Here is a 13,936-nt window from a genome sequence, read left to right on the forward strand (position 1 = left end):
CCAGTGTGATGACCTCACCTAGGATATCAGCCAGTTATGCTTAGTGGCAGTAAGGGCAATGATAAGGATAAGTCCAGTTACTATCATTAGGATGAACCTCCTTTCCTTGGGAGTTCATCAAGGGACTGTACATTCAGGAAAACCTTGATAGGTCTATGAGCTGATAGACTGTGTAAATCCAAACCTTCCAGATAGTCTCTGTGCCAAGGGTCTCAAGTCCCTGTGCTTATTTATACCAGGGTCCTGTTCAAATTACCCACCCTATTGTGTCCGGAAATGCAAACCCTGGAACGCATGCTGACTATAGAGCGGAGTGTGGTGCCATTTCCTGCTCTAAGGAGCACTTCCGGCCAAATCGTGACATCACATCCGTCGCGTCTGGAGCACATATGCATTCCAGCCAGCTCCTCAATGATACTTCCGGTTCCCCGCATGTCTGGGCGGTGACGTAATACCTGTCATGTCAGGAGTGCTGGAACGCACATGCTCTCCAACCACCTCCATGCTGACACTACACAAAATCAGCCTCTGTATGCTGCGTCATCATTTAATCTTATAAGTAGTTGTGGTGCTCTTCACAGTCCATATGTCACATCAATGTCTTATTGTTTTAACAATATCATAAGGTGGCTCATGGTTGGCCATCATCTCAATCTGCTATGTTGAGGCTGATTAGATACAAAAGGTAGGGACCCACCTAACAGGCAGGGTAATCACCCCATATATTAATATACATACATAAAATAAGAAAGCGTGGGGGGATATTAGAATATGACCCAGACGACCACTTCATTCATGTAATAATAATAATCTTTATATAGTGCTAACATACAGTATTCCGCAGCGCTTTACAGTTTGCACACATTATCATCGCTGTTCCCAATGGGGCTCACAATCTAAATTCCCTATCAGTATGTGTTTTGGAATGTGGGAGGAAACCGCAATACCCGGAGGAAACCCACGCAAACACGTGGAGAACATACAAACTCCTTGCAGATGTTGTCCTTGGGATTTGAACCCAGGACTTCAGCTCTGCAAAGCTGCAGTGCTAACCAATGAGCCACCAGTAACATGTAATAAAGCATGATTTTACTCAAATGAAGTTCAATAAAGATATTTCAATGTGTAGGATATGTTATATGTACATAAACACTGTCACATACAATACATCTCATAGTAATATCCAATAATATGACTCATGGGTCCCCCCTCCCCACCCCAGGGTGTCATCTTCCCAATATCAAAGATGTGCTCAGGAGTTTGTGTATTATTGCAAAGCTGTTACGGTAACAATAACCCCAATCACTAGTAAGGTGTGACTATCATTGAGGCTCACAGACGTACTTGATCCAATTCCATAGGTCGAAGTTAATCTGTATCTTTGTTTTCTGTGTATACTGTATATACATACAGTTTTGGGATTGGCAGGGATTGAAGGGATAGCCGTTGTTGAGGGGGGGCACCAGATCGCAAATTTAGGGTGTCAACCTCCACTGACAGGTAGGCAATCAGATTCTAGGGCCTACCAGGGGTTGATAGAACTAACCCAGTGTTATACGCATTGACAGACCTCTACCCTGATTCCCTGCTATTACCCTCAGTTTGAGTTGTTTTTGAACACTTGTTCTTTTTAACCCCTTCCCGACATGTGACGGTATAGTACGTCACATGTCGGGACCCCCGCTTTGATGTGCGCTCCGGCGGTGAGCGCACATCAAAGCCGGGACATGTCAGCTGTTTTGAACAGCTGACATGTGCCCGCAATAGGCGCGAGCAGAATCGCGATCTGCGCGCGCCTATTAACTAGTTAAATGCCGCTGTCAAACGCAGACAGCGGCATTTAACTACCGCATCTGGCCGTGTGGCCGGATATGAGCGCATCGCCGACCCCCGTCACATGATCGGGGGTCGGCGATGCTCCTCCATTGTAACCATAGAGGTCCTTGAGACCTCTATGGTTACTGATTGCCGGTGGCTGTGAGCGCCCCCCTGTGGTCGGCGCTCACAGCACACTTGCAAATCTGTTGTGTAGCAGCGATCTTATGATCACTGCTGCATAGCAGAGCCGATCGGGCTGTGCCTGCTTCTAGCCTCCCATGGAGGCTATAGAAGCATAGCAAAAGTAAAAAAAAAAAGTTTTTAAAAATGTGAAAAAAATAAAAAAAATACAAAAGTTTAAATCAACCCCCTTTCGCCCTAATCAAAATAAATCAATAAAAAAAAACCCCAACCTACACATATTTGGTATCGCCGCGTTCAGAATCGCCCGATCTATCAATAAAAAAAAAGCATTAACCTGATCGCTAAATGGCGTAATGAGAAAAAAATTCGAAACGCCAGATTTACGTTTTTTTGGTCGCCACGACATTGCATTAAAATGCAATAACGGGCGATCAAAAGAACGTATCTGCACCAAAATGCTATCATTAAAAACGCCAGCTCGGCATGCAAAAAATAAGCCCTCACCTGACCCCAGATCACGAAAAATGGAGACGCTACGAGTATCGGAAAATGGCGCAATTTTGTTTTGTTTTGTTTTTTGCAAAGTTTGGAATTTTTTTTCACCACTTAGGTGAAAAATAACCTAGTCATGTTAGGTGTCTATGAACTCGTAGTGACCTGGAGAATCATAATGGCAGGTCAGTTTTAGCATTTAGTGAACCTAGCAAAATAGGCAAGCAAAAAACAAGTGTGGGATTGCACTTTTTTTGCAATTTCACTGCACTTGGAATTTTTTTCCCATTTTCTAGTACACGACATGCTAAAACCAATGATGTCGTTCAAAAGTACAACTCGTCCCGCAAAAAATAAGCCCTCACATGGCCAAATTGACGGAAAAATAAAAAAGTTATGGCTCTGGGAAGGAGGGGAGCGAAAAACGAAAACGGAAAAAGCTCCGGGGGTGAAGGGGTTAAGTAATTATTAATAAAATTTATTTTTTAGGGGTTCCTTTTTTCTTTGGTTGAATTTGTAATGGATATGGCCTGTATCTTCCCGACTCTTCTTGCAGTTGTTATGGCTGCTAAGAAAGCTGCTTTCCAGGATAATCCGTTCATCTGAGTTTGGTTTATTGGTTCAAAATATAGCATAGTCAGACCTTTATCCACCACATTCAGGTCCCAAGATGGAATTATATTAACTTTCCTAGAGGCTGCTGACATGAATCTTTTTATCCATTGGTGATCTTTTTCCATTGATTGATTTGGTCTTTGGACCCCTTCTTAGTTCATTCATTGTTTAGTTGTATGCTTATCCATTATGGAGCCCTATCTGAGAATCATGGAAGACAGGGTAGTACTCTGCCTAGAACTATTTTTCTTGCCCAAGGTGGCAACAGATTTTCAGATGTCCCGGAAAATAATCTTTCTTCTTGCCAAAATCCAAAGGACAGCAGAGAAATAGAGTTTCACTCATTAGACGTCCAAAGAACTACTCTCTATCTGGAGTAAACAGAAGCTTGATCTGAACCTTTGTCCAGTACTATAGACCAAATAAGGGGAAAAAAGCTTCAAAAAGTTCTCTGCCAAATTGGATAAAGAAAGCGATCATAGTCTTATAGAAGTCAAGACCTGTCTCCTACTAAGTCACTGAAAGCTCATTCCAGCTCATATGTCTGTCTCCTGGTCTGACAAGGCTAGTGCATCCATTGAGCAGATTTGCAAAGCCGCCACCAGAGCCTCAGTCCATACCTTTACTAATCATTTTAGATTATATTTAATGTTTATAAAATATTTAGCCTTTGGTAGGAAAGTCCTCCTGGCAATTGTCCCTCCACAGCATAATTCTTTGGTATTTCTCCTTTGGTGCTGTCGTGGAATGGATTAGTCCCCCCCTTATTTTTGTTCTTTATAATCATTTGATTCCTTAGTGTTAAACAAATATTGGAATCATACTGGTGTGTTCCTTTAGAAAAATAAAAAGGATGGAGTGAGGGAAAGGGCTATTTAAACATCTTTGTGTTTCCTGTCCCTAATTAGGATGGGGAGACAGCCTCATGTGGTGCTGTCCTGGAGGGTTCTTAGAATTAGACTTACCGGTAATTTGGTTTCTATTTTTCTGTTTTCATAAGATGCAATCCATCTCCAGCAAGGAGACCATCATACAGGTAATTCAGTCCACAGTCAAGAAACACAAAACGTTGCTAGTCATACTCTGGGCATGGTGAACATACAGCCCAAAGTACAACAACCAAACCGTCATCTGTCATTATTGCAACCCGCTGATGCTAACGTGGTTTTATTTACATACTGAAAAATAGCCTCCAGAATCCCTTCGACAATCATACATCATGTATTCCATGTATCATAGATTAAATCCCATCACTGTATCTATTATTCTTTATCTACAGTCAAAAGCAATTTTAACAGTAGCAAAATTAAAACACTACATATAAAATGAAATTGCTTTATTTTACTTAATGAGTACTGGATCGAAACGGCATGGAAACAATTCACTGTGTGATATTAAATCCAGTATTGTGAAATTGTAAAATGTCCTTTTGTAAATCTCAAGCTCCCTTTATTGTGATGTAGTTAGCTTGCTGTATTTTCACATTTTCAAGGAATGATGATTCAGCTCCTAAGGGAAAAGAAGATTTGTATTAGTGTTCAATAATTCCTTTTATCAATTTCATATCCACAGTGATTATAGAAAGGGAATATTGCCATACAAATAACTGTCATACTGCAGGAGGTTAACGATATGTACAACAAGCATTCACAACACTTTCAGGGCATTAAAAAAAGATATGTATCATGACATTATGTTTTCTAAGGAAAAATGTTTACATGGGGATTAATGTGTTATTATGGCAGTTAATGAGGGGCTTTATTTTGCAGAACCTCAGCACTAAAACCTCATCAGTGCAAGAAAGAATCGTGCAGCCGTAGGTAGAGCACAAAGGTAGTTTTTTCCAATAGCCTTGACATATTTTAAGACCTTTAACCCTTTAACTTAGCTTAATGAAATCTTCTTTAAAGGATCACTCAATCTAAATGAGCTGTTTAATACTATATGGGCCAGACACCGATGTGCATTAGAATCTTCTTCCAGAGCTTATATTATATAAAAAGGAGGAATTGGCAGTTTGATATGTAATGGCCACTCTACTGATGTCACTGAAGAGCTGTGTGTGATTATAAGGGTTTGCTCACACTAGCGTTGATTCTCTCATGAGAGAGAATCGGGTCGATTATGCTAATGACACTTGGCTCAAACTCTGTTAGATTCTGATCTGAGTGTTATATGAGTGTTATACGATTTTCTTGCATCACTGGGTGTGGAGAAGATTGAGAATTTAATTTCTCCATCTTCTCCATTATCTCTGTGAACGTACATCATACTCTATTCGGATGACATACAAGAGCAGTGCAATGTTTTACATTCACCCATAGACTAGTATGGGTGCACATTGTCATGATTCCACTCCTCAGTGTGTCTTGGAAGCAGTTACTTACAGCTCAGCCATCAAATATCGTTCAGGGCAGGCTGAAGCTGTCAGTACTTTGACAGCTCAGTTGGTCAGTTTGGTTCAGGAGCATGCTGTGTTTTGATGTTTTGACGGTGTTTTGATTGACAGCTCTGCCATCCAACCTGAGACTGGGAAGTGCTGGATTGCCTTCAGGTGTTCCCTGTCCCAGGTGATTGCTCAGCTCCTCCTTCCAGATCTCTGCCAGACGTAGATTCAGCTCTGCGTGGTTTGTTTCTCTGTGCCTTGTGCTTTGCTGCGGATCATTTGCTACCTGACCTTGTCCTGACCATCCGTTTTGCCTAGCCCCTTTGCTTTGATCTGCTATCATTCTGGTATTCTGACCTTGGACGACTACCTGACTACGTCTTTGTCTCTTCCCTCTGTTTATAATGTACCCTTCTGGCTCTTGACCTCTGACTCATTGACTCATGGCTTGTTTGTGAAAAGTGAATCAGCATCACACACATGATCCAAATATCAAAGCCACCCGCAGCACACTGTTATTGTTTTTCATGCCCCATAGTATAAAACATCGGAGAGAACGCGGCCATGTTATATGCCAGTGTGAGTGTACCCAACTGAAATGTCTGCAGGTGTTCTCTCCTAGCGCTTCAGATTCCATCTCACAGTCAGCCAGTGTTGCAATACAGCAGAGTTAAAAGAGATGCAGAAAATGTGTTTGTAATAATACAAAGTTCAGTTCTACTGCTCGGTTTTAGTGACTTTTCTCACACTGGTAACTCATTCTATTTGCTATAATCTCTGGAAGCAGATTCTAATGCAGATCAGTGTCTTGCCCATACCCTGAAGCACCGCATTTACATACAGTCATGGCCGAAAGTTGTTCCAGAAGATTAAGTATTTCTCCCCAAAAATTATTGCAGTTACACATGTTTTGTTATACACGTTTATTTCCTTTGTGTGTATTGGAACACAAAAAAAGAGAAAAAAAAGACAATTTGAATATATCACATAAAACCCCTGACACCCTCAACTTAATATTTGGTTGCACACCCTTTGGAATAAGTATCTGCAATCAATCACTTCCTATTAGAGTTGAGCGACTTTCATTTTTTTAAGATCGAGTCGGGTTTTGTGAAACCCGATTTTGTCCAGAGTCGAGTCGAGTGCAGTCGGCCGATTATCGCTAAAAGTCGGGGATCGACCGAAACACGAAACCCAATGCAAGTCAATGGGGAAGCATAGTCGGCAGTGAGTGGAGGCCAGGAAAACACCTACAGTGCCCATTTTAATGCCAAAAACATCCATTCTTGTTTCTGAAGCTTGTCAATCTTAATTAACTTTATAATAATAGTTGGGCATAGGGAATTGGGGGTCATTTGGCAAAAGTTGTGGGGGGAGTAGGGCCGGCTCAAGTTTTTCGTGGGCCCAGGAAATGCGGACTACGTCACGGCGGTGTTGCAGGGAAAGGTAAGTATTTCAACGTTGCAAGTGCTGTGATCCTGAGCAAGCAGGGGGGGCCCACTCGTTCGCATTGGCACTGGCACAGGGCCCCTCAAAGTACAGCGATGTGTGTTTGCATGGCGGGGGCGCCTCCCACCAGCAGCGACACTTTTGCGTACTCTGAGGGGCCCTGTGCCAGTGACGTCGCCAACGAGTATGCCCCCCCACCTGATGAAGGAACCTGCACTTTCATCTGCACCTTCCTCTCTGTCCCTGTGTAAGGTGGTATAACATGCGGGAAGGGGAACCTTACTTTCAGCAGGGTCAGATTCTGGCTGTGTAGAGTATAAGGGGAATGTAGTGGTCTAGGTCAATGTACCAGCAGACTCATCTAGCAGTGGCTGGGCAATGGGCAGGATGAGGAGGAAACAGATATAGGGCCAAAGAATAAAGTAGGCTAAATGCAGTTCAAAATTGGTAACAGGACTAAACAGGCGGCATTGCTTTGTTCAGTGGAGTAGCAAACCCAAGAGCAGCAGACACTGTTTCAAGGGCATAACCACACTAGTAGGCCAAATGCAGTTTAATATCTGATAGTATAGGGCGAAAGCCAGAATGTGGAAGCTCAGCTTTGTTCAGTTGAGGACAACACCAGGCAGGGGCAGACAGACACCTTTAGTAGGCCGGAACAGCCAATTGCATTTTTAAAAATGGTAATTTGGAACTGAAGGTTGAAGCTCAGCTTTATTCAGTTGAGGACAACACCAGGCAGGGGCAGACAGACACCTTTAGTAGGCCGGAACAGCCAATTGCATTTTTAAAAATGGTAATTTGGAACTGAAGGTTGAAGCTCAGCTTTATTCAGTTGAGGACAACACCAGGCAGGGGCAGACATTCACCTTTAGTAGGCCGGAACAGCCAATTGCATTTTTAAAAATGGTAATTTGGAACAGAAGGTAGAAGCTCAGCTTTATTCAGTTGAGGACAACACCAGGCAGGGGCAGACATTCACCTTTAGTAGGCCGGAACAGCCAATTGCATTTTTAAAAATGGTAATTTGGAACTGAAGGTTGAAGCTCAGCTTTATTCAGTTGAGGACAACACCAGGCAGGGGCAGACATTCACCTTTAGTAGGCCGGAACAGCCAATTGCATTTTTAAAAATGGTAATTTGGAACAGAAGGTAGAAGCTCAGCTTTATTCAGTTGAGGACAACACCAGGCAGGGGCAGTCAGACACCTTTAGTAGGCCGGAACAGCCAATTTTTTAAAAAAACAGCAGTTAGTAAGAGGCAGAAGGTAGAAGCTCAGCTTTATTCAGTTGAGGACAACACCAGGCAGGGGCAGACAGACACCTTTAGTAGGCCGGAACAGCCAATTGCATTTTTAAAAATGGTAATTTGGAACTGAAGGTTGAAGCTCAGCTTTATTCAGTTGAGGACAACACCAGGCAGGGGCAGACATTCACCTTTAGTAGGCCGGAACAGCCAATTGCATTTTTAAAAATGGTAATTTGGAACAGAAGGTAGAAGCTCAGCTTTATTCAGTTGAGGACAACACCAGGCAGGGGCAGACATTCACCTTTAGTAGGCCGGAACAGCCAATTGCATTTTTAAAAATGGTAATTTGGAACAGAAGGTAGAAGCTCAGCTTTATTCAGTTGAGGACAACACCAGGCAGGGGCAGACAGACACCTTTAGTAGGCCGGAACAGCCAATTTTTTAAAAAAACAGCAGTTAGTAAGAGGCAGAAGGTAGAAGCTCAGCTTTATTCAGTTGAGGACAACACCAGGCAGGGGCAGACAGACACCTTTAGTAGGCCGGAACAGCCAATTTTTAAAAAAAACAGCAGTTAGTAAGAGGCAGAAGGTAGAAGCTCAGCTTTATTCAGTTGAGGACAACACCAGGCAGGGGCAGACAGACACCTTTAGTAGGCCGGAACAGCCAATTGCATTTTTAAAAATGGTAATTTGGAACAGAAGGTTGAAGCTCAGCTTTATTCAGTTGAGGACAACACCAGGCAGGGGCAGACATTCACCTTTAGTAGGCCGGAACAGCCAATTGCATTTTTAAAAATGGTAATTTGGAACAGAAGGTAGAAGCTCAGCTTTATTCAGTTGAGGACAACACCAGGCAGGGGCAGACAGACACCTTTAGTAGGCCGGAACAGCCAATTTTTTAAAAAAACAGCAGTTAGTAAGAGGCAGAAGGTAGAAGCTCAGCTTTATTCAGTTGAGGACAACACCAGGCAGGGGCAGACAGACACCTTTAGTAGGCCGGAACAGCCAATTTTTTAAAAAAACAGCAGTTAGTAAGAGGCAGAAGGTAGAAGCTCAGCTTTATTCAGTTGAGGACAACACCAGGCAGGGGCAGACAGACACCTTTAGTAGGCCGGAACAGCCAATTGCATTTTTAAAAATGGTAATTTGGAACAGAAGGTTGAAGCTCAGCTTTATTCAGTTGAGGACAACACCAGGCAGGGGCAGACAGACACCTTTAGTAGGCCGGAACAGCCAATTTTATTAAAAAAAAGCAGTTAATAAGAGGCAGAAGGTAGAAGCTCAGCTTTATTCAGTTGCAGCTTCTTGGCAATAATATAAAGAAGACGCGACAGGACAACACTCGGTGGATGCCATATCTGTTTTTTCAATGGAAAAAAACCTTTCAGTTAACTACTTGCAGGAGCAAGTTTTTGTAGCTGGTGGACAATTTTTTTTAAAAAAAGCAGTTAATAAGAGGCAGAAGGTAGAAGCTCAGCTTTATTCAGTTGCAGCTTCTTGGCAATAATATAAAGAAGACGCGACAGGACAACACTCGGTGGATGCCATATCTGTGTTTTCAATGGAAAAAAACCTTTCAGTTAACTACTTGCAGGAGAAAGTTTTTGTAGCTGGTGGCCAATTTTTGTACTGTACCAGTTTTTTGTTGTATGTGTTTTTGTTTTTAATGTTAAAATGTCTGCATTTGATATCTCTCCAGTATTTTCTTTTTTATAAGCAAAATACTGCAGTTTTACATCGGTTACATGGATACACAGGCAGCTTGGTGGTGAGTGGAGGAGTATTTAAAGTAGGGACCGCAGACAGGCTATCAAAGGCCTAAAATAACAAACAATAGGCTTATGGCAGTTTTACAGCGGTTACATGGATACACGGGCAGGCAGCTTGGTGGTCAGTGGAGGAGTATTTAAAGTAGGGACCGCAGACAGGCTATCAAAGGCCTAAAATAACAAACAATAGGCTCATGGCAGTTTTACAGCGGTTACATGGATACACGGGCAGGCAGCTGGTGATGAGTGGAGGAGTATTTAAAGTAGGGACCGCAGACAGGCTATCAAAGGCCTAAAATAACAAACAATAGGCTCATGGCAGTTTTACAGCGGTTACATGGATACACGGGCAGGCAGCTTGGTGGTCAGTGGAGGAGTATTTAAAGTAGGGACCGCAGACAGGCTATCAAAGGCCTAAAATAACAAACAATAGGCTCATGGCAGCTTTACAGCGGTTACATGGATACACGGGCAGGCAGCTGGTGATGAGTGGAGGAGTATTTAAAGTAGGGACCGCAGACAGGCTATCAAAGGCCTAAAATAACAAACAATAGGCTCATGGCAGCTTTACAGCGGTTACATGGATACACAGGCAGCTTGGTGGTGAGTGGAGGAGTATTTAAAGTAGGGACCGCAGACAGGCTATCAAAGGCCTAAAATAACAAACAATAGGCTCATGGCAGTTTTACAGCGGTTACATGGATACACGGGCAGGCAGCTTGGTGGTCAGTGGAGGAGTATTTAAAGTAGGGACCGCAGACAGGCTATCAAAGGCCTAAAATAACAAACAATAGGCTCATGGCAGCTTTACAGCGGTTACATGGATACACAGGCAGCTTGGTGGTGAGTGGAGGAGTATTTAAAGTAGGGACCGCAGACAGGCTATCAAAGGCCTAAAATAACAAACAATAGGCTCATGGCAGCTTTACAGCGGTTACATGGATACACAGGCAGCTTGGTGGTGAGTGGAGGAGTATTTAAAGTAGGGACCGCAGACAGGCTATCAAAGGCCTAAAATAACAAACAATAGGCTTATGGCAGTTTTACAGCGGTTACATGGATACACGGGCAGGCAGCTTGGTGGTCAGTGGAGGAGTATTTAAAGTAGGGACCGCAGACAGGCTATCAAAGGCCTAAAATAACAAACAATAGGCTCATGGCAGCTTTACAGCGGTTACATGGATACACGGGCAGGCAGCTGGTGATGAGTGGAGGAGTATTTAAAGTAGGGACCGCAGACAGGCTATCAAAAGCCTAAAATAACAAACAATAGGCTCATGGCAGCTTTACAGCGGTTACATGGATACACAGGCAGCTTGGTGGTGAGTGGAGGAGTATTTAAAGTAGGGACCGCAGACAGGCTATCAAAGGCCTAAAATAACAAACAATAGGCTCATGGCAGCTTTACAGCGGTTACATGGATACACAGGCAGCTTGGTGGTGAGTGGAGGAGTATTTAAAGTAGGGACCGCAGACAGGCTATCAAAGGCCTAAAATAACAAACAATAGGCTTATGGCAGTTTTACAGCGGTTACATGGATACACGGGCAGGCAGCTTGGTGGTCAGTGGAGGAGTATTTAAAGTAGGGACCGCAGACAGGCTATCAAAGGCCTAAAATAACAAACAATAGGCTCATGGCAGCTTTACAGCGGTTACATGGATACACGGGCAGGCAGCTGGTGATGAGTGGAGGAGTATTTAAAGTAGGGACCGCAGACAGGCTATCAAAGGCCTAAAATAACAAACAATAGGCTCATGGCAGCTTTACAGCAGTTACATGGATACACAGGCAGCTTGGTGGTGAGTGGAGGAGTATTTAAAGTAGGGACCGCAGACAGGCTATCAAAGGCCTAAAATAACAAACAATAGGCTCATGGCAGCTTTAGAGCGGTTACATGGATACACAGGCAGCTTGGTGGTGAGTGGAGGAGTATTTAAAGTAGGGACCGCAGACAGGCTATCAAAGGCCTAAAATAACAAACAATAGGCTCATGGCAGCTTTACAGTGGTTACATGGATACACAGGCAGCTTGGTGGTGAGTGGAGGAGTATTTAAAGTAGGGACCGCAGACAGGCTATCAAAGGCCTAAAATAACAAACAATAGGCTTATGGCAGTTTTACAGCGGTTACATGGATACACGGGCAGGCAGCTTGGTGGTCAGTGGAGGAGTATTTAAAGTAGGGACCGCAGACAGGCTATCAAAGGCCTAAAATAACAAACAATAGGCTCATGGCAGCTTTACAGCGGTTACATGGATACACAGGCAGCTTGGTGGTGAGTGGAGGAGTATTTAAAGTAGGGACCGCAGACAGGCTATCAAAGGCCTAAAATAACAAACAATAGGCTTATGGCAGTTTTACAGCGGTTACATGGATACACGGGCAGGCAGCTTGGTGGTGAGTGGAGGAGTATTTAAAGTAGGGACCGCAGACAGGCTATCAAAGGCCTAAAATAACAAACAATAGGCTCATGGCAGCTTTACAGCGGTTACATGGATACACAGGCAGCTTGGTGGTGAGTGGAGGAGTAGTGCAAGGAGTGTCTGTCCCAGTACTCCCAAAATATAAATACATGTTAATGTCTCGCAAAACAACCAAAACAAAAAAAAAGGTGGCATACTTAGGTACAGGGGTGGGCTCATCTACTGAGTTTCTGACATAGTAATTTGGCAGTAACTATTTAATGGTGCCAATATAGGACACAGACACAGACTACTTTAAGTTGCATCATAGATGTCTACAAATTTGTATTGTCAGTGCCAGACATTGAATGATGTCAGCGAATAGACTAAAGATTGGTGGAGCTGTGCGACATAATTTTGCACGTGGTAGAGCACATTTTGAGCTGGGGTAGGGGGGAACTCTCTTGAGGCCGGCGGGACCGCCCCAGGGCCCCTCATGTTACAACGGTGTGTCTGACGTTGGGTGCGCACCACCACCGCCAGAGACACTACATTGTACTATGAGGGACCCAGTAGCAATGCCGTCAACCAAAAGCGAGCACACCCACCTCTTCAGACAAACAGCAGTCTCACGGGTGCTTGCGCCAAGTCGCGATACCACGGCCCCGTGTGGGGAGTTTTGCCATTTAGGGAGGTGTAAACATGTCGTATGCTGCACAATCAGCTGCAGCAAATTAGACATTAGAAAAGTAATTCACAGGCAAGAGCTTTTCATAGGAAAGCTAGGTGTCGGCCGGGCAAGGTGGGGCAAAAGATTTCGAAATCCAGTTGTGGTTCATTTTAATGAATGTTAGATCGTCAACATTTTGGGTAGCCAGACGAGTCCTTTTTTCGGTTAATATTGAACCTGCAGCACTGAATACTCTTTCTGATAGGACACTTGCTGCCGGGCAAGCAAGCTCCTGCAATGCATATTCTGCCAATTCTGGCCAGGTGTCTAATTTGGAGGCCCAGTAATCAAATGGGAATGACGGTTGAGGGAGAACATCGATAAGGGATGAAAAATAGTTAGTAACCATACTGGACAAATGTTGTCTCCTGTCACTTTCAATTGATGCAGCAGTACCTGTCCTGTCTGCGGTCATAGCAAAATCACTCCACAACCTGGTCAGAAAACCTCTCTGTCCAACGCCACTTCTGATGTGTGCACCCCTAACACTCCTAGTCTGCTGCCCCCTGGAGCTCGTGTGAGAACGATCACGTGCGCTGTGTGCTGGGAATGCCTGAAGCAAACGGTCAACAAGAGTTGATTGTTTGGTTGCTAATATTAGTTCCAAGTTCTCATGTGGCATAATATTTTGCAATTTGCCTTTATAGCGTGGATCAAGGAGGCAGGCCAACCAGTAATCGTCATCGTTCATCATTTTCGTAATGCGTGTGTCCCTTTTTAGGATACGTAAGGCATAATCCGCCATGTGGGCCAAAGTTCCAGTTGTCAAATCTCCGGTTGTGATTGGTTGAGGGGCAGTTGCAGGCAAATCTACGTCACTTGTGTCCCTCAAAAAACCAGAACCCGGCCGTGACACGCAACCAATTTCCTGTGCCCCCGGGA

General features: G+C 43.8%; 1 protein-coding gene across 1 annotated transcript in view; it reads right to left on the reverse strand.

Moving 5' to 3' along the window:
* Window positions 1–4,390: 4,390 nt before the first annotated feature.
* Window positions 4,391–13,936, reverse strand: part of CACNA1S (calcium voltage-gated channel subunit alpha1 S) — a 422,207-nt gene continuing 412,661 nt past the window's right edge. The window contains exon 41 of the mRNA XM_077270340.1: window positions 4,391–4,578. Within this exon, the coding sequence (XP_077126455.1) occupies window positions 4,549–4,578 (30 nt within the window). The 3' untranslated portion in view covers window positions 4,391–4,548. The remainder of the gene's footprint in view (window positions 4,579–13,936) is intronic.

Source organism: Ranitomeya variabilis, chromosome 1 (genome assembly GCF_051348905.1).
Source record: "Ranitomeya variabilis isolate aRanVar5 chromosome 1, aRanVar5.hap1, whole genome shotgun sequence".
Classification (NCBI taxonomy): Eukaryota; Metazoa; Chordata; class Amphibia; order Anura; family Dendrobatidae; genus Ranitomeya; species Ranitomeya variabilis.